The 25631-nt window shown below is 46.6% G+C and overlaps 1 protein-coding gene across 5 annotated transcripts in view; it reads left to right on the top strand.

Moving 5' to 3' along the window:
- Positions 1–25631, top strand: part of DYSF (dysferlin) — a 515016-nt gene that overhangs the window by 135127 nt on the left and 354258 nt on the right. For all 5 annotated transcript variants that reach the window (XM_063925289.1, XM_063925290.1, XM_063925288.1 and 2 more), the window contains exons 7-9: positions 14900–15028; positions 15158–15220; positions 23341–23391. In XM_063925289.1, the coding sequence (XP_063781359.1) occupies positions 14900–15028; positions 15158–15220; positions 23341–23391 (243 nt within the window). The remainder of the gene's footprint in view (positions 1–14899; positions 15029–15157; positions 15221–23340; positions 23392–25631) is intronic.

Raw genomic sequence — 25631 nt, 5'->3', positions numbered from 1 at the left:
CTAAGCGACACAAGTGGCCGACACAAACACCTAGCCCATCTAGGAGTGGCACTGCAGTGTCAGACAGGATGGCACTTCAAAAAAATAGTCCCCAAACAGCACATGATGCAAAGAAAAAAAGAGGCGCACCAAGGTCGCTGTGTGACTAAGCTAAGCGACACAAGTGGCCGACACAAACACCTGGCCCATCTAGGAGTGGCACTGCAGTGTCAGACAGGATGGCACTTCAAAAAAATTGTCCCCAAACAGCACATGATGCAAAGAAAAAAAGAGGCGCACCAAGGTCGCTGTGTGACTAAGCTAAGCGACACAAGTGGCCGACACAAACACCTGGCCCATCTAGGAGTGGCACTGCAGTGTCAGACAGGATGGCACTTCAAAAAAATAGTCCCCAAACAGCACATGATGCAAAGAAAAAAAGAGGCGCACCAAGGTCGCTGTGTGACTAAGCTAAGCGACACAAGTGGCCGACACAAACACCTGGCCCATCTAGGAGTGGCACTGCAGTGTCAGACAGGATGGCACTTCAAAAAAATTGTCCCCAAACAGCACATGATGCAAAGAAAAATGAAAGAAAAAAGAGGTGCAAGATGGAATTGTCCTTGGGCCCTCCCACCCACCCTTATGTTGTATAAACAGGACATGCACACTTTAACGAACCCATCATTTTAGCGACAGGGTCTGCCACACGACTGTGACTGAAATGACTGGTTGGTTTGGGCCCCCACCAAAAAAGAAGCAATCAATCTCTCCTTGCACAAACTGGCTCTACAGAGGCAAGATGTCCACCTCATCATCATCCTCCGATTCCTCACCCCTTTCACTGTGTACATCCCCCTCCTCACAGATTATTAATTCGTCCTCACTGGAATCCACCATCTCAGATCCCTGTGTACTTTCTGGAGGCAATTGCTGGTGAATGTCTCCACGGAGGAATTGATTATAATTCATTTTGATGAACATCATCTTCTCCACATTTTCTGGAAGTAACCTCGTACGCCGATTGCTGACAAGGTGAGCGGCTGCACTAAACACTCTTTCGGAGTACACACTGGAGGGAGGGCAACTTAGGTAGAATAAAGCCAGTTTGTGCAAGGGCCTCCAATTTGCCTCTTTTTCCTGCCAGTATACGTACGGACTGTCTGACGTGCCTACTTGGATGCGGTCACTCATATAATCCTCCACCATTCTTTCAATGGTGAGAGAATCATATGCAGTGACAGTAGACGACATGTCAGTAATCGTTGGCAGGTCCTTCAGTCCGGACCAGATGTCAGCACTCGCTCCAGACTGCCCTGCATCACCGCCAGCGGGTGGGCTCGGAATTCTTAGCCTTTTCCTCGCACCCCCAGTTGCGGGAGAATGTGAAGGAGGAGATGTTGACGGGTCACGTTCCGCTTGACTTGACAATTTTCTCACCAGCAGTTCTTTGAACCTCTGCAGACTTGTGTCTGCTGGAAAGAGAGATACAAATTAGGTTTTAAATCTAGGATCGAGCACGGTGGCCAAAATGTAATGCTCTGATTTCAACAGATTGACCACCCGTGAATCCTGGTTAAGCGAATTAAGGGCTCCATCCACAAGTCCCACATGCCTAGCGGAATCGCTCTGTTTTAGCTTCTCCTTCAATGTCTCCAGCTTCTACTGCAAAGGCCTGATGAGGGGAATGACCTGACTCAGGCTGGCAGTGTCTGAACTGACTTCACGTGTGGCAAGTTCAAAGGGTTGCAGAACCTTGCACAACGTTGAAATCATTCTCCACTGCGCTAGAGTCAGATGCATTCCCCCTCCTTTGCCTATATCGTGGGCAGATGTATAGGCTTGAATGGCCTTTTGCTGCTCCTCCATCCTCTGAAGCATATAGAGGGTTGAATTCCACCTCGTTACCACCTCTTGCTTCAGATGATGGCAGGGCAGGTTCAGGATTGTTTGGTGGTGCTCCAGTCTTCTGTACGCGGTGGCTGAATGCCGAAAGTGGCCCGCAATTCTTCGGGCCACTGACAGCATCTCTTGCACGCCCCTGTCGGTTTTTAAATAATTCTGCACCACCAAATTCAATGTATGTGCAAAACATGGGACGTGCTGGAATTTGCCCAGATGTAATGCACGCACAATATTGCTGGCGTTGTCCGATGTCACAAATCCCCAGGAGAGTCCAATTGGGGTAAGCCATCCTGCGATGATCTTCCTCAGTTTCCGTAAGAGGTTGTCAGCTGTGTGCCTCTTATGGAAAGCGGTGATACAAAGCGTAGCCTGCCTAGGAACAAGTTGGCGTTTGCGAGATGCTGCAACTGGTGCCACCACGGCTGTTCTTGCTGCGGGAGGCAATACATCTACCCAGTGGGCTGTCACAGTCATATAGTCCTGAGTCTGCCCTGCTCCACTTGTCCACATGTCCATGGTTAAGTGGACATTGGGTACAACTGCATTTTTTAGGACACTGGTGACTCTTTTTCTGACGTCTGTGTACATTTTCGGTATCGCCTGCCTAGAGAAATGGAACCTAGATGGTATTTGGTACCGGGGACACAGTACCTCAATCAAGTCTCTAGTTGCCTCTGCATTAACGGTGGATACCGGAACCACGTTTTTCACCGCCCAGGCTGCCAAGGCCTGAGTTATCTGCTTTGCAGCAGGATGACTGCTGTGATATTTCATCTTCCTTGCAAAGGACTGTTGGACAGTCAATTGCTTACTGAAAGTAGTACAAGTGGTCTTCCGACTTCCCCTCTGGGATGACGATCGACTTCCAGCAGCTACAACAGCAGCGCCAGCAGCAGTAGGCGTTAAACTCAAGGATGCATTGGAGGAATCCCAGGCAGGAGAGGACTCGTCAGACTTGCCAGTGACATGGCCTGCAGGACTATTGGCTTTCCTGGGTAAGGAGGAAATTGACACTGAGGGAGTTGGTGGTATGGTTTGCAGGAGCTTGGTTACAAGAGGAAGGGATTTAGTGGTCAGTGGACTGCTTCCGCTGTCATCCAAAGTTTTTGAAGTTGTCACTGACTTATGATGAATGCGCTGCAGGTGACGTATAAGGGAGGATGTTCCGAGGTGGTTAACGTCCTAACCCCTACTTATTACAGCTTGACAAAGGCAACACACGGCTTGACACCTGTTGTCCGCATTTGTGTTGAAATAATTCCACACCGAAGAGGTGATTTTTTTTGTATTTTGGCCAGGCATGTCAATGGCCATATTCGTCCCACGAACAACAGGTGTCTCCCCGGGTGCCTGACTTAAACAAACCACCTCACCATCAGAATCCTCCTTGTCAATTTCCTCCCCAGCGCCAGCAACACCCATATCCTCATCCTGGTGTACTTCAACAGTGACATCTTCAATTTGACTATCAGGAACTGGACTGCGGGTGCTCCTTCCAGCACTTGCAGGGGGCGTGCAAATGGTGGAAGGCGCAAGCTCTTCCCGTCCAGTGTTGGGAAGGTCAGGCATCGCAACCGATACAATTGGACTCTCCTTGGGGATTTGTGATTTAGAAGAACGCACAGTTCTTTGCTGTGCTTTTGCCAGCTTAAGTCTTTTCATTTTTCTAGCGAGAGGATGAGTGCTTCCATCCTCATGTGAATCTGAACCACTAGCCATGAACATAGGCCAGGGCCTCAGCCGTTCCTTGCCACTCCGTGTCGTAAATGGCATATTGGCAAGTTTACGCTTCTCACCAGACACTTTCAATTTTGATTTTTGGGTCATTTTACTGAACTTTTGTTTTTTTTTATTTTACATGCTCTCTACTATGACATTGGGCATCGGCCTTGGCAGACGACGTTGATGGCATTTCATCGTCTCGGCCATGACTAGTGGCAGCAGCTTCAGCACGAGGTGGAAGTGGATCTTGATCTTTCCCTATTTTAACCTCCACATTTTTGTTCTCCATTTTTTAATGTGTGGAATTATATGCCAGTATCAATAGCAATGGCCTACTACTATATATACTGCGCACAACTAAAATGCACCACAGGTATAGAATGTAGATGGATAGTATACTTAATGACGACACAGAGGTAGGTACAGCAGTGGCCTTCCGTACCGTACTGCTATATATACTGGTGGTCACTGTGTTAGCAAACTGCAAAACTAAAATGCACCACAGGTATAAAATGTAGATGGATAGTATACTTAATGACGACACAGAGGTAGGTACAGCAGTGGCCTTCCGTACCGTACTGCTATATATACTGGTGGTCACTGTGTCAGCAAACTGCAAAACTAAAATGCACCACAGGTATAGAATGTAGATGGATAGTATACTTAATGACGACACAGAGGTAGGTACAGCAGTGGCCTTCCGTACCGTACTACTATATATACTGGTGGTCACTGTGTCAGCAAACTGCAAAACGAAAATGCACCACAGGTATAGAATGTAGATGGATAGTATACTTAATGACGACACAGAGGTAGGTACAGCAGTAGCCTTCCGTACCGTACTGCTATATATACTGGTGGTCACTGTGTCAGCAAACTGCACAACTGAAATGCACCACAGGTATAGAATGTAGATGGATAGTATACTTAATGACGACACAGAGGTAGGTACAGCAGTGGCCTTCCGTACCGTACTGCTATATATACTGGTGGTCACTGTGTCAGCAAACTGCAAAACTAAAATGCACCACAGGTATAGAATTAGAATGTAGATGGATAGTATACTTAATGACGACACAGAGGTAGGTACAGCAGTGGCCTTCCGTACCGTACTGCTATATATACACTGGTGGTCACTGTGTCAGCAAACTGCAAAACTAAAATGCCCCACAGGTATAGAATGTAGATGGATAGTATACTTAATGACGACACAGAGGTAGGTACAGCAGTGGCCTTCCGTACCGTACTGCTATATATACTGGTGGTCACTGTGTCAGCAAACTGCACAACTGAAATGCACCACAGGTATAGAATGTAGATGGATAGTATACTTAATGACGACACAGAGGTAGGTACAGCAGTGGCCTTCCGTACCGTACTGCTATATATACTGGTGGTCACTGTGTCAGCAAACTGCAAAACTAAAATGCACCACAGGTATAGAATGTAGATGGATAGTATACTTAATGACGACACAGAGGTAGGTACAGCAGTGGCCTTCCGTACCGTACTGCTATATATACTGGTGGTCACTGTGTCAGCAAACTGCAAAACTAAAATGCACCACAGGTATAGAATGTAGATGGATAGTATAATTAATGATGACACAGAGGTAGGTACAGCAGTGGCCTTCCGTACCGTACTGCTATATATACTGGTGGTCACTGTGTCAGCAAACTGCACAACTGAAATGCACCACAGGTATAGAATGTAGATGGATAGTATACTTAATGACGACACAGAGGTAGGTACAGCAGTGGCCTTCTGTACCGTACTGCTATATATACTGGTGGTTACTGTGTCAGCAAACTGCACAACTGAAATGCACCACAGGTATAGAATGTAAATGGATAGTATACTTAATGACGACACAGAGGTAGGTACAGCAGTGGCCTTCCGTACCGTACTTCTATATATACTGGTGGTCACTGTGTCAGCAAACTGCAAAACTAAAATGCACCACAGGTATAGAATTAGAATGTAGATGGATAGTATACTTAATGACGACACAGAGAAAGGTACAGCAGTGGCCTTCCGTACCGTACTGCTATATATACTGGTGGTCACTGTGTCAGCAAAACTCTGCACTGTACTCCTCCTATATAATATTATACTGGTGGTCCCGACTCCCCAGTCCCCACAATAAAACAGCACACTGAGCACAGATATGGAGTGTTTTTCAGGCAGACAACGTATACTGGTGGTCACTGTCAGCAAAACTCTGCACTGTACTCCTGCTATATAATACAGCTGCTCCCCAGTCCCCACAATTAAGCAGTGTGAGCACAGATATATACAGCACACTGAGCACAGATATGGAGTGTTTTTTTCAGGCAGAGAATGGATAAAACTGGTGGTCACTGATCAGCAAAACTCTGCACTTTACTCCTCCTATATTAATATAAAGCTGCTCCCCAGTCCCCACAATGATATAAGCAAGCACAAATATTTGCATCAACTCAACAATGAATAAACGGAGAGGACGCCAGCCACGTCCTCTCCCTAACATTTCCAATGCACGAGTGAAAATGGCGGCGACGCGCGGCTGCTTATATAGAATCCGAATCTTGCGAGAATCCGACAGCGGGATGATGACGTTCGGGCGCGCTCGGGTTAACCGAGCCATACGGGAGAATCCGAGTATGGCTCGGACCCGTGTAAAAAGGGTAAAGTTCGGGGGAGTACGGTTTCCGAGAAACCGAACCCGCTCATCACTACTGGACACCATTAGCTCCAGAGGGTTCGATCACTTGGTGCGCCTAGCTGCTTGTTCCCGGAGCCGCGCTGTCACCCCCCTCGCAGACCCATAAGACAGAAGCCGGGTGAGTAAAGGAAAATCAGAAGACTTCAGTGACGGCAGAAGATGGCTTTTGAGGTACCGCGCAGCGGGCGCGCTGCGCACCATGCTTTCACACATAACACGGCACTGCAGGGTGCAGGGCGCAGGGGGGGTGCCCTGGGCAGCATAGGACCCTCAAATAGCACTGGCAGATATGTAAACAGTGCCTAGGCACTAATTGCGGACCCCTGCCAGTATAAATATGGAATTTAAGCGGGACTGAAGCGCGCCATGAAGGGGGCGTGGCTTAGCCCTCATAGTACAGACTAGCGCCATTTTCTCTTCACAGAAGCTGCAGAGACGCTGAGCCTGGCCTCCCACACTGCTGTACAAGCAACAGGGTGCAAAACGGGGGGGGGGGGGGGGGGGCGGCACAAGAGATTTGGTTCAAATTATTTAAGTATAAAGCGCCAACAGGTCTGGGCAGTCTTTTACTCGCTTCAGAACCGGGATAGGCGCTGGGTTGTGAGCTGGCAGAACTCCCTCTGTGTTTCTCTAACAGGCTTTGTTGTGGGTCTGTCTCCTATAGCCCCAGTGTGGTTGTGGGTGTCGGTACATGTGTGTCGACATGTCTGAGGCTGAGTGCTTTTCCCAGGAGGAGGCTGGAGTGGGGACAGAAAATACTGTGAGAGTGACCGTGTCGGCACCGCCGACGGATGATTGGGTAAATATGTTGAGTGTTTTGAATGCAAATGTGACTCGGTTGACTTAGAGATTTGATAAACCTGAGTCTAAGAACCATAAATGGAGGAAATCCTTGGAGGATGCATTGTCACAAACTCAGACCCCTTCGGGGTCACAGAAACGTCCATTTACCCAGATAGCAGATACAGATACCGACACGGAATCTGATTCCAGTGTCGACTATAGTGATGCCAGATTAAATCCAAAACTGGCTAAGAGCATTCAGTACATGATTGTGGCAATAAAAGAAGTGTTGCATATAACAGAGGACCCTGCTGTTCCTGATACTAGGGTCTGTATGTATAAAGGAAAGAAACCTGAGGTAACGTTTCCTCCCTCTCATGAACTGAACGCTCTTTTTGAAAAGGCTTGGGAAAATCCTGACAAGAAGGTACAGGTTCCCAAAAGAATTCCAGTGGCATATCCGTTTCCATTTGGGGACAGGGAAAAGTGGGAGTCAACCCCCACGGTAGACAAAGCTTTATCGCGTCTTTCCAAAATGGTGGCGCTTCCGTCTCCTGACACGGCAGCCCTAAAGGATCCTGCGGATCGTAAGCAGGAAAATACACTAAAATCCATTTATGTCACTACGGGGTCGCTACTGAGGCCTGCCGTTGCTGCGGCATGGGTGAGTAGCGCTATTGACCGGTGGGCAGATAACTTGTCATCTGAGGTAGATTCCCTAGACAGGGATAGTGTGCTTTTGACTCTGGGTCATATCAGGGACGCTGCAGCATATTTAAAACAAGCTGTAAGGGATATTGGCCTTTTGGGATCAAGGGCCAGTGCCATGGCGGTCTCAGCAAGGAGAGCATTGTGGATTCACCAATGGAATGCTGAGGCTGACTCTAAGAAGGCGATGGAGTCGTTACCGTTTAACGGTAGTGTCCTGTTTGGTGATGGCCTCACTGACCTGGTGTCTACGGCTACCGCGGGTAAGTCGTAATTTTTACCTTATGTTCCTGCACAGCAGAAGAAAACGCCCCACTATCAGATGCAGTCCTTTCGGTCCAATAAATTAAAAAAAGGACGTGGGTCCTCCTTCCTTGCTGCGAGGGGGAGAGGAAGGGGAAAAGGGTCACAGGCTGTGGCAAGTTCCCAGGAGCAGAAGTCCTCTCCGGCTTCTACCAAATCCACCACATGACGCTGGGGCTCCTTTGCGGGAGTCCGCACCGGTGGGGGCACGTCTCAAACTTTTCAGTCAGGTCTGGGTGCACTCGGACCTGGATCCTTGGATATTAGAAATAGTAACCCAAGGGTACAGATTAGAGTTTCAAGACGTGCCCCCTCACCGATTTTTCAAAGCGGCCTTGCCAGCTTCTCTTCTAGAAAGGGAGATAGTAAGCGCTGTGATACTAAAGTTGTGTCAAAATCAAGTAATTGTCACGGTACCCCCGTCACAGCAGGGGGAAGGCTTTTATTCAAGCCTGTTTGTGGTCCCGAAGCCGGATGGCTCAGTCAGACCGATTCTGAGCCTAAAATCCCTCAATTTATTTCTAAAAAAATTCAAATTCAATATGGATTCTCTCCGAGCAGTGATCTCCAGTCTGGAGGAGGGGGATTTTATGGTGTCGGTCGACATAAAGGATGCCTACTTACACGTCCCCATATATCCTCCACATCAGGCTTACCTGAGGTTTGCTGTTCAGGATTGTCATTACCAGTTTCAGACATTGCCGCTTGGTCTGTCCACGGCTCCGAGGATTTTCACCAAAGTAATGGCGGAAATTATGGTTCTCCTGCGCAAGCAGGGAATCACAATTATCCCATACTTGGACGATCTCCTCATAAAGGCGAGATCCAAGGAGCAATTGCTGAAAAATGTTGCCCTTTCACTGACGATTCTGCAACAACATGGTTGGCTCCTAAACTTGCCAAAATCACAGTTGGTTCCGACGACACGGCTGTCGTTCCTGGGTATGATTCTGGATACAGAATTGCAGAGAGTTTTTCTTCCAGTAGAAAAGGCTCTGGAAATACAGAACATGGTAAAGCAGATTCTGAAACCAGCAAAGGTGTCAGTTCTTCAATGCACTCGGTTGCTGGGGAAGATGGTGGCGGTCTACGAGGCCATTCCATTTGGCAGGTTCCATGCCAGGGTGTTTCAGTGGGACCTGTTGGACAAGTGGTCCGGGTCTCACCTGGACATGCACCGGAAAATAATCCTATCTTCCAGGACCAGAATCTCCCTTCTGGGGTGGCTGCACAGTTCTCACCTTCTGGAGGGACGCAGGTTCGAGATTCAGGATTGGATCCTGGTGACCACAGATGCAAGCCTCTGGGGCTGGGGAGCAGTCACACAGGGGAGAAATTTTCAGGGTAAGTGGTCAAGCCAGGAAGCTTGTCTGCACATAAACATTCTGGAATTAATGGTCATTTACAACGGCATTCTGCAAGCAGAACATCTTCTTCGTGGTCTGCCCGTCTTGATTCAGTCAGACAACGTAACAGCAGTGGCGTACATAAACCGCCACGGCGGAACAAGGAGCAGAGCGGCGATGGCCGAGGCCACAAAGATTCTTCGCTGAGTCGAAAGACATGCCAGCGCTCTGTCAGCAGTCTTCATTCCAGGAGTGGACAACTGGGAAGCAGACTTCCTCAGCAGACACAATCTCCATCCAGGAGAGTGGGGTCTTCATCGAGAGGTCTTTGCAGAAGTGACAAGTCGTTGGGGAATTCATCTTGTAGACATGATGGCGTCCCGCCTCAACAAGAAACTTCAGAGATATTGTTCCAGGTCAAGGGACCCTCAAGCGATAGCGGTAGACGCCCCAGTGACACCGTGGGTGTTTCCGACGGTATATGTGTTCCCTCCACTTTCACTCATTCCAAAGGGGATAAAGATTATAAGAAGAACAAGGGTTCAGGCGATACTCATTGTTCTGGATTGGCCAAAAAGGGCCTGGTATCCAGATCTTCAGGAGTTGCTCATAGAAGATCCCTGGCCTCTTCCTCTTCGGGAGGACCTGTTACAACAGGGGCCGTGCGTGTATCAAGACTTACCGCGGCTGCGTTTGACGGCATGGCGGTTGAACGCCAAATCCTAGGTCGGAAGGGTATTCCCAGTGAAGTCATTCCCACTCTTCTTCAGGCTAGAAAAGAAGTAACGGCAAAGCATTACCACCGTATTTGGAGGAAATATGTGTCTTGGTGTGAATCCAAGAAGGCTCCTACGGAAGAATTTCAGTTGGGGCGTTTGCTCCATTTTTTGCAAGAAGGTGTGGATGCGGGCCTAAAGTTAGGCTCCATTAAAGTACAGATTTCGGCCTTATCAATGAAAGAAGTTTCAGAAAGAATTGGCCTCCCTTCCAGAAGTTCAGACCTTCGTGAAGGGCGTGCTGCACATCCAACCTCCATTTGTGCCTCCTGTGGCACCGTGGTATCTGAATGTGGTATTGCAGTTCCTGCAATCTCATTGGTTTGAACCTTTGCGTAAGGTTGAGTTAAAATTCCTTACTTGGAAAGTAGCCATGTTGTTGGCCTTGTCGTCCGCAAGGCGGGTGTCTGAGTTGGCGGCTTTGTCTCACAAAAGCCCCTATTTAATCTTCCATGCTGATAGAGTGGAGTTGAGAACTCGTCAACAATTTCTGCCTAAAGTGGTTTCATCATTTCACGTGAACCAGCCTATTGTGGTGCCAGTGGCTACTGACACCTTGGCGGAATCAAAGTCTCTCGATGTGGTCAGAGCTTTGAAAATCTATGTCGCCAGAACGGCTCAGATTAGGAAAACAGAGGCTCTGTTTGTCCTGTGGGCTCCCAACAAGATTGTGGCTCCTGCTTCTAAGCAGACTATTGCGCGCTGGATCTGTAATACGATTCAGCAGGCTCATTCTACGGCAGGATTGCCGTTACCGAAATCGGTGAAAGTCCATTCTACCAGAAAGGTGGGCTCATCCTGGGCGGCTGCCCGAGGGGTCTCGGCGTTACAACTTTGCCGAGCTGTTACTTGGTCGGGATCAAACACCTTTGCGAAGTTTTACAAGTTTGATACCCTGGCTGAGGAGGACCTCTTGTTTGGTCAATCGGTGCTGCAGAGTCATCCGCACTCTCCCGCCCGTTCTAGAGCTTTGGTATAAACCCCATGGTTCTTGAAGCATCCCCAGCATCCTCTAGTACGCATGAGAAAATAGGATTTTAATACCTACCGGTAAATCCTTTTCTCTTAGTCCGTAGAGGATACTGGGCGCCCGTCCCAGTGCGGGCTGTATCTTCAGTTTGGTTATAGTTACGCTCATGTTCAGTTGAGTTCAGTCAGTCTGTGACTGTTGTTGGTCATGGCGTTGCATGCGTTGTTGTTAAATGCCATGTTGTGCGGCGTGTTTGAGGTGTGAGCTGGTATGTATCTCACCTTAGTTTTAAAATAATTAAATAAATCCTTTTCCTCGAATTGTCCGTCTCCCTGGGCACAGTTCCTATAACTGGAGTCTGGAGGAGGGGCATAGAGGGAAGAGCCAGTTCACACCCAATCAAAGTCTTATAGTGTGCCCATGTCTCCTGCGATCCCTTCTATACCCCATGGTTCTTGAAGCATCCCCAGCATCCTCTACGGACTAAGAGAAAAGGATTTACCGGTAGGTATTAAAATCCTATTTTTTCTTATTACTTAGGTTGCTGTTTGCTGCTTCTAGCAGGTGGGGAGGGGGAGTTAACCAGCAGGTTGCTCCCCTATGTGGACTCTGCTCGACACGGGATATGTGTGCGACCTAACCCTTTTAGCGTGTGCCAGGCAATTCTGTGGTCCCAGATGGCAGTGCCATCTTGCCTGGGGTCTGCGGTGACTCCTTACAAGGAGTGCACATGCAGAATAAAGAAAAATACTGGCCATCAGAACAATTGTAATAAATTCTTGCTATTTAACATGGAGTAAAATTGAGGTTCTTTGCATAATTTGTGACAAAAAAATATAGGCCTGCCTACTGCAGCCAGGTGACCTTATCAAGTGGATTCCTAACGCCGGTCACAATACTTCCTCCTGCATCCCGCCCCCTTACAATCCCGAAGGTCGGCATGCCGACCAACAGGGCTATTCCCACTCGTGGGTGTCCATGACACCTGGCTTTTTGCGCTCGCCCCCCTTCCCTCGCACCAGCATTCTGCTGCGGGGATACCGGCATTGGTATGCTGAAAGCCGGTAACGCATACCACACTCCCTAACATAGCAGCTTATGGTCCAGGGTTCCTCAGTCAGAGATTCAGAGAAAAGGATTTAGTCACAAAAATCCCGTTCTCCGTTGCAGCATGTCATTAAATAAAATGCAGTAAAATGTTTAGCTGTGCTTAATTCCCTTCATACGTTCTATGGGGGTCATTCCGAGTTGATCGCTAGCTGCCGTTGTTCGCAGCACAGCGTTTAGGCTAAAAATCGGCATTTCTGTGCATGCGTATGCACCGCAATGCGTACGCGTGACGTACGGGTACAAAGGCTTTAGTGGTTTGCACAGGTTCTAGTGACATTTTAATTCGCACTGGCAGCCGCAAGAAGATTGACAGGAAAGGGGCGTTTCTGGGTGTCAACTGACCGTTTTCAGGGAGTGCTTAGAAAAACACAGGCGTGCCAGGGAAAACGCAGGCGTGGCTGGGCGAACACTGGGCGGGTGTGTGACGTCAAAAGCCAACCCTCCAACGTTAGAATCATCGCACACAAAGAGTAACTACAGGGCTGGTCTTGTTTTGCACAAATTATTTTTGCAGGCGCTCTGCTGCACAGGCATTCGCACTTCTGCAAAGCGAAAATACACTCCCAGTGGGCGGCGACAATGCATTTGCACGGCTGCTAAAAACTGCTAGCGAGCCATCAACTCGGAATGACCCCCTATATAAATTTATATGTTTGTTTCCAGTTTGTCATCACAAACTGCAAAATTCAGTATATTTCAGGTTACACCAAAGTAATCCCATTTACAGTGTTACCTTAGAAACATAAAATTTGACAGCAGATAAGAACCACTTGGCCCATCTGATCTGCCCTTATTTTTGTTAACCTTTAGGTAACTTCGACCCTATTTGATCCTTAGGACCAGATTTATCAAGCCTTTGAGAGTGGTAAATTGCACTGTGATAAATGACCAGCCAATCAGCTCCTAAATGCCTTGTTACAGGCTGTGTTTGAAAAATGACAGTTGGGAGCTGGTTGGTTGGAACTTTATCACCATGCAATTTAACACTCTCCAAGGCTTGATAAATCTGGGCTTTAGTTCTCTGTAAGAATATCCATATGCCTATCCCAGGCATGTTTGAATTGCTCTTCTGTATTAGCCTCTTCCACCTCTGACGGGAGGCTATTACACTTGTCCACCACCCTCTCTGTGAATTAATTTTTCCATAAATTTCCCTTGAGCCTACTTCCCTTCAGTGTCAGTGCATGTCCTCGTGTTCCAACACTTCTCTTCCTTTGAAGAATGTCTTCCTCCTGGACCTTACTAAAACCCTTGATATATATGAAAGTTTCTACCATGTCCCCCTTTCCCTTCTCTGCTCCAAACTATACATATTGAGATTTTTTTAGTCTTTCTGGGTATGTTTTGTGATGTAGGCCATGCACCATTTTAGTTGCCCTCCTTTGTACAGTTTCTAATGTAATTATATCCTTCTGAAGATATGGCCCACAGAATTGTACACAGTATTCTAGATGAGGCCATACCAATGACCTATACAGTGGCATTATTACTTTTTTTCCTTCTACTGATCTGACTAGCCTTCCTCATTGCTTTGATACATTGCTTCCCTGCCTTTAAGTCACTTGAAACAGTAAATCCCTTTACTCCTCCTTACTTTCCATTATAGTACATTTGATACTATATTCAGCCCTTGGGTCTTTGAGACCCAAGTTCATGATTTTGCTTTTTTTTTTTTTTTTTTTTTAACTTTAATCTGTAATTGCCATGCTTTTGACTTTTCCTCAAGTCTACCTAGATCCTCAATCATTTGTTTTGCCCCTCTTGAAGTGTCTACCCTGTTGCATATCTTTGTGTCATCTGCAAAAGGCATACTTTCATTTCAATACTGTTTGCAATGTCACCAACAAAGATACTAAAGATTACTGGTCCAAGTACAGATCCCTGGGGTACTCCACTGGTAGTGTTTCCCTCCTTAGAATGTACTCCATTTACTACAACTCTCTGTTACCTATCCTGCAACCATGTTCCTATCCATTCAACTGTTTTTTAATCCAATGCCACGCTTTTTGGTTTGTTTAGCAGTTTGTGATGTGGGACTGTATCAAAAGCGTTACTAAAGTCTAGATATGTTACATCTACATCCTGCCCCCCCGATCTACTATATTGTTTGGCATTATCTCCCCCCAGTAAATCCATGCTGTTTGGGAACCTGTAAATTGATGGATTTAACATACTCCACAAATCTTTCTTTTAATAGTGTTTCCATTATTTTCCTTGCTATTGATGTAAGGATTACTGGTCAGTAGTTGATTGCATCTTCCTTGCTTCCACTTTTGTGCAGTGATACCCTTTTTTCCAATCATCTGGAATTGTTCCTGCAGCTAGGGACTGGTTAAATAATTCTGTTCACCTTCACACTGACACCAATTCCAGTACGCCCAAAAATTACCTCAGGAATACCAAAACCTCATAACACAATATACAAGAGTTGTGTTCTTACTATAGTTATATATATTCCTTTTATTCCCATGTAGACCTTATGAACAGTGTGTCATTAATGGTACATTAAAACCATTAATTCACCATTACAGACCTGAAATGTTCTGTAACTGTTTGAATCTTCCCCTGTTTATTTTTGTCAATGTTACTTTAGATCCGAGTCAGAGTGATAGAAGGGCGGCAGATACCGGGTGTGAACATCAAACCTGTTGTGAAGGTGACGGTTGCCGGGCAGACCAAGAGGACTCGGATACGGAAAGGCAATAGTCCATTTTTTGATGAGGTAACATCCACAGTGGGTGGGCTTGGATACTCAAATGGCCCATCAGTAGGGTTTACTAGGAGGGACGCCCTGAGCCACTTAGCTACATATCTGCAGTAAGGTACTCATCTCTTTTGTTTTCATTCTCAGACATTTTTCTTCAACTTCTTTGAATCGCCAGCTGAGCTTTTTGATGAGCCCGTATTTCTTACAGTGAGTATGTAGGAGATGGGTGTATTACAGAATGTGTAGCAGTGTGTGAGAAAATTAATATATTACAGTGAGTGTGTAGCAGTGTGTGATGAGATTGGTATATTATAGTGAACATTTAGCAGTGTGTGAGGAGAGTGGTAAATTACAGTGAGTGTAGCAGTGTGTGAGGAGATTGGTAAATTACAGTGAGTGTAGCAGTGTGTGAGGAGATTGGTAAAATACAGTGAGTGTAGCAGTATGTGATGAGATTGGTGTGTTGCAGTGAGTGTGTTTCAGTGTGTGAGGAAATTTTTATGTTGCAGTGAGTGTGTAGCAGTGTATAAGGCGATTACTGTATTACAGTGAGTGTGTAGCTGTGTGAGGAGATTGGTGTGTTGCGGTGAGTGTGTAGCAGTGTGTGAGGAGATTGGCATGTTGCAGTGAGTGTGTTTCAGTGTGTAAGCAGATTGGTGTGTTGCAGTGAGTGTGTTTCAGTGTGTGAGGACATTTTTATGTTGCAGTGAGTGTGTAGCAGTGTATAAGGCAATTACTGTATTACAGTGAGTGTGTAGCAGTGTGTGAGGAGATTGGTGTGTTGCGGTGAGTGTGTAGCAGTGTGTCAGGAGATTTTTTATTTAGATATTCCAGAATTGTCCATACTGTATCACTTGTTTCACACACTAAGCCAGTGGTTCTCAAACTGTGTGCCATGGCACCCTAGGGTGCTTTGACGTACTTGCAGGGGTACCCTGGGTTGGTGGTCCAGAACCAATTCAAATTATTTACAGTCTATGTAACAGACAAAACCAGTGCTTGTGGTTTCCAGTCATAAAATATGTGGACAAGCCGAAGTGAATACTGTCCCTTGCCATATAACTGAACCTAAGGATGATATATAAACTAGAGATGTGCACCGGAAATTTTTCGGGTTTTGGTTTTGGGTTCGGTTCCGTGGCCGTGTTTTGGGTTCGAACGCGTTTTGGCAAAACCTCACCGATTTTTTTTTGTCGGATTCGGGTGTGTTTTGGATTCGGGTGTTTTTTTCAAAAAACCCTAAAAAACAGCTTAAATCATAGAATTTGGGGGTCATTTTGATCCCAAAGTATTATTAACCTCAATAACCATAATTTCCACTCATTTTCAGTCTATTCTGAACACCTCACACCTCACAATATTATTTTTAGTCCTAAAATTTGCACGAGGTCGCTGGATGACTAAGCTCAGCGACCCAAGTGGCCGACACAAACACCTGGCCCATCTAGGAGTGGCACTGCAGTGTCACGCAGGATGGCCCTTCCAAAAAACACCCCCCAAACAGCACATGACGCAAAGAAAAAAAGAGGCGCAATGAGGTAGCTGTGTGAGTAAGCTAAGCGACCCTAGTGGCCGACACAAACACCTGGCCCATCTAGGAGTGGCACTGCAGTGTCAGGCCGGATGGCCCTTCCAAAAAATACTCCCCAAACAGCACATGACGCAAAGAAGAAAAAAAAGAGGCGCAATGAGGTAGCTGTGTGACTAAGATAAGCGACCCTAGTGGCCGACACAAACACCTGGCCCATCTAGGAGTGGCACTGCAGTGTCACGCAGGATGGTTCTTCCAAAAAACACTCCCCAAACAGCACATGACGCAAAGAAAAATGAAAGAAAAAAGAGGTGCAAGATGGAATTGTCCTTGGGCCCTCCCACCCACCCTTATGTTGTATAAACAGGACATGCACACTTTAACCAACCCATCATTTCAGTGACAGGTTCTGCCACACGACTGTGACTGAAATGACGGGTTGGTTTGGACCCCCACCAAAAAAGAAGCAATTAATCTCTCCTTGCACAAACTGGCTCCACAGAGGCAAGATGTCCACCTCATCATCATCCTCCGATTCATCACCGTGTACATCCCCCTCCTCACAGATTATCAATTCGTCCCCACTGGAATCCACCATCACAGCTCCCTGTGTACTTTGTGGAGGCAATTGCTGCTGGTGAATGTCTCCACGGAGGAATTGATTATAATTCATTTTAATGAACATCATCTTCTCCACATTTTCTGGAAGTAACCTCGTACGCCGATTGCTGACAAGGTGAGCGGCGGCACTAAACACTCTTTCGGAGTACACACTTGTGGGAGGGCAACTTAGGTAGAATAAAGCCAGTTTGTGCAAGGGCCTTCAAATTGCCTCTTTTTCCTGCCAGTATACGTACGGACTGTCTGACGTGCCTACTTGGATGCGGTCATTCATATAATCCTCCACCATTCTTTCAATGGTGAGAGAATCATATGCAGTGACAGTAGACGACATGTCCGTAATCGTTGGCAGGTCCTTCAGTCCGGACCAGATGTCAGCATCAGCAGTCGCTCTAGACTGCCCTGCATCACCGCCAGCGGGTGGGCTCGGAATTCTGAGCCTTTTCCTCGCACCCCCAGTTGCGGGAGAATGTGAAGGAGGAGATGTTGACAGGTCGCGTTCCGCTTGACTTGACAATTTTCTCACCAGCAGTTCTTTGAACCCCTGCAGACTTGTGTCTGCCGGAAAGAGAGATACAACGTAGGTTTTAAATCTAGGATCGAGCACGGTGGCCAAAATGTAGTGCTCTGATTTCAACAGATTGACCACCCGTGAATCCTTGTTAAGCGAATTAAGGGCTCCATCCACAAGTCCCACATGCCTAGCGGAATCGCTCTGTGTTAGCTCCTCCTTCAATGTCTCCAGCTTCTTCTGCAAAAGCCTGATGAGGGGAATGACCTGACTCAGGCTGGCAGTGTCTGAACTGACTTCACGTGTGGCAAGTTCAAAAGGTTGCAGAACCTTGCACAACGTTGAAATCATTCTCCACTGCGCTTGAGACAGGTGCATTCCACCTCCTATATCGTGCTCAGTTGTATAGGCTTGAATGGCCTTTTGCTGCTCCTCCAACCTCTGAAGCATATAGAGGGTTGAATTCCACCTCGTTACCACTTCTTGCTTCAGATGATGGCAGGGCAGGTTCAGGCGTTTTTGGTGTTGGTCCAGTCTTCTGTACGCGGTGCCTGTACGCCGAAAGTGTCCCGCAATTCTTCTGGCCACCGACAGCATCTCTTGCACGCCCCTGTCGTTTTTTAAATAATTCTGCACCACCAAATTCAAGGTATGTGCAAAACATGGGACGTGCTGGAATTTGCCCATATTTAATGCACACACAATATTGCTGGCGTTGTCCAATGCCACAAATCCACAGGAGAGTCCAATTGGGGTAAGCCATTCTGCGATGATCTTCCTCAGTTGCCGTAAGATGTTTTCAGCTGTGTGCGTATTCTGGAAAGCGGTGAAACAAAGCGTAGCCTGCCTAGGAAAGAGTTGGCGTTTGTGAGATGCTGCTACTGGTGCCGCCGCTGCTGTTCTTGCGGCGGGAGTCAATACATCTACCCAGTGGGCTGTCACAGTCATATAGTCCTGAGTCTGCCCTGCTCCACTTGTCCACATGTCCGTGGTTAAGTGGACATTGGGTACAACTGCATTTTTTAGGACACTGGTGAGTCTTTTTCTGAGGTCTGTGTACATTTTCGGTATCGCCTGCCTAGAGAAATGGACCCTAGATGGTATTTGGTACCGGGGACACAGTACCTCAAACAAGTCTATAGTTGGCTCTGCAGTAATGATGGATACCGGAACCACGTTTCTCACCGCCCAGGATGCCAAGGCCTCAGTTATCCGCTTTGCAGCAGGATGACTGCTGTGATATTTCATCTTCCTCGCAAAGGACTGTTGGACAGTCAATTGCTTGGTGGAAGTAGTAAAAGTCGTCTTACGACTTCCCCTCTGGGATGACCATCGACTCCCAGCAGCAACAACAGCAGCGCCAGCAGCAGTAGGCGTTACACGCAAGGATGCATCGGAGGAATCCCAGGCAGGAGAGGACTCGTCAGAATTGCCAGTGACATGGCCTGCAGGACTATTGGCATTCCTGGGGAAGGAGGAAATTGACACTGAGGGAGTTGGTGGGGTGGTTTGCGTGAGCTTGGTTACAAGAGGAAGGGATTTACTGGTCAGTGGACTGCTTCCGCTGTCGCCCAAAGTTTTTGAACTTGTCATTGACTTATGATGAATGCGCTGCAGGTGACGTATAAGGGAGGATGTTCCGAGGTGGTTAACGTCCTTACCCCTACTTATTACAGCTTGACAAAGGCAACACACGGCTTGACACCTGTTGTCCGCATTTCTGTTGAAATACTTCCACACCGAAGAGCTGATTTTTTTGGTATTTTCACCAGGCATGTCAATGGCCATATTCCTCCCACGGACAACAGGTGTCTCCCCGGGTGCCTGACTTAAACAAACCACCTCACCATCAGAATCCTCCTTGTCAATTTCCTCCCCAGCGCCAGCAACACCTATATCCTCCTCATCCTGGTGTACTTCAACACTGACATCTTCAATCTGACTTTCAGGAACTGGACTGCGGGTGCTCCTTCCAGCACTTGCAGGGGGCGTGCAAATGGTGGAAGGCGCATGCTCTTCACGTCCAGTGTTGGGAAGGTCAGGCATCGCAAACTACACAATTGGACTCTCCTTGTGGATTTGTGATTTCGAAGAACGCACAGTTCTTTGCTGTGCTTTTGCCAGCTTAAGTCTTTTCATTTTTCTAGCGAGAGGCTGAGTGCTTCCATCCTCATGTGAAGCTGAACCACTAGCCATGAACATAGGCCAGGGCCTCAGCCGTTCCTTGCCACTCCGTGTGGTAAATGGCATATTGGCAAGTTTACGCTTCTCCTCCGATGATTTTATTTTAGATTTTTGAGTCCTTTTTTTACTGATCTTTTGTGTTTTGGATTTTACATGCTCTGTACTATGACATTGGGCATCGGCCTTGGCTGACGACGTTGATGGAATTTCATCGTCTCGGCCATGACTAGTGGCAGCAGCTTCAGCACGAGGTGGAAGTGGATCTTGATCTTTCCCTATTTTTGGAACCTAAACATTTTTGTTCTCCATATTTTAATAGGCACAACTAAAAGGCACCTCAGGTAAACAATGGAGATGGATGGATACTAGTATACGAGTGACTGACGACACAGAGGTAGCTACAGCCGTGGACTACCGTACTGCGTCTGCTAGTATAGAGATGATAATGATATAAAAAATATATATATATCACTACTGCAGGTATATATAATATAATGACGAACCTGCTGGACACTGTCAGCAGACTCCTAAACTACTAGTATGAAGAAGATAGAAAAAAAAAACCCACCACAGGTAGGTATACAATTATGGACGAGCACTGACGACACAGAGGTAGCTACAGCCGTGGACTACCGTACTGCGTCTGCTAGTATAGAGATGATAATGATATAAAAAATATATATATCACTACTGCAGGTATATATAATATAATGACGGACCTGCTGGACACTGTCAGCAGACTCCTAAACTACTAGTATGAAGAAGATAGAAAAAAAAAACCCACCACAGGTAGGTATACAATTATGGACGAGCACTGACGACACAGAGGTAGCTACAGCCGTGGACTACCGTACTGCGTCTGCTAGTATAGAGATGATAATGATATAAAAAATATATATATATATATCACTACTGCAGGTATATATAATATAATGACTGACCTGCTGGACACTGTCAGCAGACTCCTAAACTACTAGTATGAAGAAGATAGAAAAAAAAACCCCACCACAGGTAGGTAGGTATACAATTATGGACGAGCACTGACGACACAGAGGTAGCCACAGCCGTGGACTACCGTACTGCGTCTGCTAATATAGAGATGATAAAGATGATAGAGATGAACAAAAAAAATATAACACTACTGCAGGTAAATATTTATATAATATAATGAATGACGAACCTGCTGGACACTGTCAGCAGAATGCGTTTATAGAATAAAAAAAAAAAACACCACACGAGTGTTTAACTTTTTCAGGCAGACAATATACTGGTGGTCACTGGTCAGTCACACTGGCAGCAAAAGTGTGCACTGTACTCCTGCTATAACTGCACCCCAGTCTCCCCCACAATTCAGCTGTGTGAGCAGTGAGCACTCAGCACAGTCAGATATACATAGATGATATTATCATGCAGCACACTGAGGCTGAGCACAGATATGGTATGTGACTGTGTATCGTTTTTTTTCAGGCAGAGAACGGATTATATTAAATAATAAATAAAACTGGTGGTGGTCACTAGTAACTATCAGCAAAACTCTGCACTCTGAGTACTCCTAATGCTCCCCAAAATTACTAAGTTAGTAGTAAATCAACTCAAGTGTCTCTATCTATTCTAACGGAGAGGACGCCAGCCACGTCCTCTCCCTATCAATCTCAATGCACGTGTGAAAATGGCGGCGACGCGCGGCTCCTTATATAGAATCCGAGTCTCGCGATAGAATCCGAGCCTCGCGAGAATCCGACAGCGGGATGATGACGTTCGGGCGCGCTCGGGTTAACCGAGCAAGGCGGGAAGATCCGAGTCTGCCTCGGACCCGTGTAAAAAGGCTGAAGTTCGGGGGGGTTCGGATCCCGAGGAACCGAACCCGCTCATCTCTAATATAAACACAATTTACGTAATTTTATGTTTTTCTCTAAATTTGTGAGTAAGAAACTTTTGGCTTCGGAGCGCCGTGGAATAATTCTGCTACTCTAGAGTGCCCTGTCTCCAAAAAGTTTGGGAACCACTACTCTAAGCACAATTCACTTCAACAGTGTGACAACTTTCTCATACCCTCCAAATGTACCTTTTTGGCAGGTACAGTACCGTTTTTTTATGGTCTGTACCGATTTTTGGCTCTCCAAACTTCCATTAAAAGTATAGGAAAAGCCTTTACCCGTGGCCACGCCCCTTTTCGAATTTGTACCGATTTTTATGTGTAAAATGTTTGAGGGTATGCTTTCTGCTCCTGTTTTCACTCCTTATCACAAAATTCCCTGAACCATAAGGACTAGGAACTTGACACTTGGACAGTAGCTTGCTACTATTACATAGGCACCCACTAAGAAGGGATTTTTCAAAATTAAACCCACAAAGGGGTTAAAAGGGGTGAGATAATTATATATATATATATATATATATATATATATATATCAGATATTAATTCTTAACCAACCTATTTCCAATCAGGAGAGGCTAGTGTCTCAATTATCAGAGGTTATCCTGTCCCTTGAACTAAACATTGAACCTCTCAATAGGAGGAAAGGAGACATAGATATTTTGACTCTTAAATGCATTAAAGGAAAGCTTGATAGTCTGCTGTGTAAAGAATACCAACAGCTCTCCCGGAGACCTTAAGTGTTCTGCAAAAATCTTTACCTTTTTACATCAAAGGAAGAGCAATAAGGAGAGCGGAAGCTAAGCAAGGAGACCTACAGTAGGGCCCTTTGAAATAGAGTCAGCCTATCCCCGCAAACCTTAAGGTGCATACAAACGGTCTATGCCTGATTTTGACTATGCAAATTCGCTTGAACTACCCCAGAGCCCAGAAGCACCGATATTGTCTATATACACACGGTGCGATATAGGCTATGTGCGATTTTGACTATACTATACTTTGTACTAGAGAGCCAAAATTGCTTTGTCTGCACAGTCTATTTTTTTTTGTGATACTGATCCCGTGGGACCGCGCATTGGTATCGAAAACGGTGTACACATGGTGCGATTTTCACAAATTTTCCTTACAATTTTGACTATATAGTCAAAATCGTAAGGTTACACTGCACCGTGTGTATGCGCCTTTACATATTTAACATACAGCGGGCGGAGCTTGGTCTATCGTCCCAGCTGTTGCAGCACTGAGCAGGGCAGCATCAGAGGCGGGACGGGGCAGAGAAGGAGGCGGATTATTCTCCTCAGCACCAGTCTTTTGACAGCATCAATCCGGGGGAAGGCCCGCCCAGAGGTGCGGCCTGACAAAGATTGGCAGCGGTGGGTGGAGCATGTCCTGTTGTAAGTCTAATTAGTTTACCAAGAACCCCCTTCAAAAGTAAAGTTATACGCAGAGAAATACTTGAAATTCCACAGCGAAGCACAGGTATTCAGCTAGTAATTATATATACACATCAATAATAATCAGAGCATACATTGCATAGGCTAATGGTATAATGTGCGGTTATTATATAACCATGTGGATCCCTCATGCCTCTTCTCCTTGTCCAGGTATTGGACTCCCGCTCTATGAGAACTGGCTCCGTTGTCGGAGAATTCCGTGTAAGTAAATGCCGACAGAGACACACTGTTGTAATATGGCTTTTTTATGTCTGTTATTTAGGACAGGACTCAGAGATTAAAGGCTAGATTTACTAAGCAACATTTTTCAACCACGATATTTGAAACAGCGTAATATAAAATGCAAAACAAGCCTAATTGTAAATTTCACATTATTGTCGTTTTAAATTTTGTGTTCAGAGCCACAAATCATGGTGGCTAGCTAATACAGGTTCAGTATCCCTTATCCAAAATGCTTGGGACCAGAAGTATTTTGGACATCGGATTTTTCCGTATTTTGGAATAATTGCATACCATAATGAGATATCATGGTGATGAGACCCAAGTCTAAGCACAGAATGCATTTATGTTTCATATACACCTTATACACACAGGCTGAAGGTAATTTAATACAATATTTGTAATAACTGTGTATTAAACAAAGTTTGTGTACACTGAGCCATCAGAAAACAAAGGTTTCACTATCTCACTCTCACTCAAAAAATTCCGTATTTCAGAATATTTGGATATGGGATACTCAACCTGTGTCACCTTTTAGTAAATCTGTCCCTAAATGTCACTGGTGAAGCCATCATACTGTAGCCCTGCATTGCGCACAGCCTGTTGTGTTGTCACCCATCTCTTTTTCGTGCTGCAGCTCTGCGGGATGCGGCTCCGTCGCCCATACACCGCGTGCTGCACACAACCAGAGTGATGTGCCTGCTTGTTGAGAAGTTTAAATGATCTACAAGGGGCTATGGGGGAGAGGTGTCAACACTTGGAGAGATAAACTCTATCATTTTCCAAACACAGCCTGTAACGTGACAGGAGCTGATTGGCTGGTTCTTTATCTCTCTCTCCACTTTATCTCTCTCTCTCTGTGCTTTGATATATCTGCTTATAAGCATATAGAGGGGAGCGGGTCACCCTATATATTGTTCTGATCTTTATACATACTCTGGTTGTGGGGGTTCAGTGTGAAAAGCCGACGGTCAGGATGCCTGCGTTCAGTATACCGACGCCCGCATCCCAATTGCGGCAATGCCGACATGGGTGCGCAGAGTACCCTAACCACTCTCCCCTAACCCTAACCCTCCCTGTCCACAGCCTAATCCTAACCTCCCCTATTGGTGCCTAACCGTAACCTCCCCCCCGCTCAGAGGCGGAACTACCGGCAGTGCAGGCAGTGCACTGCACTGGGGCCCGCCTCTGTCCAGGGGCCCAAGCATGTAATGAGTCAAACTGACTCATTACATGCCGCTGTGCGCTGCAGGCAACCGCTGCCCGCAGCGCACAGCCGCCCGGAGATAGGAGCTGAGCAGCGGTACAGACGGGGGAAGGAGGAGGGAGCCGGAGGACGGAGCCGCAGCAGCGCTTTGTTACTGGTGGAGGCGCTGCTGCTGCTGCTCCTCTGCTTCCCTATAGGCTGTCTTCCGAGAACAGCCTATAGGGAAGCAGAGGGGCAGCAGCAGCAGCGCCTCCACCAGTAACAAAGCGCTGCTGCGGCTCCGTCCTCCGGCTCCCTCCTCCTCATTCTCTACTGCCCGGGAATCGTCGTCTGACGCAGCTGCACCGAGGAGCCTGAGGGTAAGTATAATTCTTCTTTCTTTCTTTCTTTCTTTCTTTCTTTCTTTCTTTCTTTCTTTCTTTCTTTCTTTTTCTTTCCTTCTTTCTTTCTTGTGCCTGCCTGCCGCAATGTGTAAAAAGGGGGGACTACCTGCCGCAATGTGTAAAAAGGGGGGACTGCCTGCCGCACTGTGTAAAAAGGAGGGACTGCCTGCCGCAATGTGTAAAAAGGGGGGACTGCCTGCCGCAATGTGTAAAAAGGGGGGACTACCTGCCGCAATGTGTAAAAAGGGGGGACTGCCTGCCGCAATGTGTAAAAAGGGGGGACTGCCTGCCGCACTGTGTAAAAAGGGAGGACTGCCTGCCGCAATGTGTAAAAAGGGGGGACTACCTGCCGCAATGTGTAAAAAGGGGGGACTGCCTGCCACTATGTGTAAAAAGGGGAATCTGCCTGCCGTAATGTGTAAAAATGGGGACGCTGTCTGCCGTAATGTGTAACAAGGGCACGCTGTCTGCCGTAATGTGTAAAAAGGGCACGCTGTCTGCCGTAATGTGTAACAAGAGCACGCGGTCTGCCGTTATGTGTAAAAAGGGGTAATCTGCCCGACGCTATGTGTAAAAATGGGGAATCTGCCTGCCGTAATGTGTAAAAAAGGGGGGCTGCCTGACGCTATGTG

This window comes from Pseudophryne corroboree, chromosome 1 (genome assembly GCF_028390025.1).
Source record: "Pseudophryne corroboree isolate aPseCor3 chromosome 1, aPseCor3.hap2, whole genome shotgun sequence".
Lineage (NCBI taxonomy): Eukaryota > Metazoa > Chordata > Amphibia > Anura > Myobatrachidae > Pseudophryne > Pseudophryne corroboree.
Note: the sequence above shows the minus strand (reverse complement) of the source record. Positions and strands in the feature narration are given on the sequence as shown.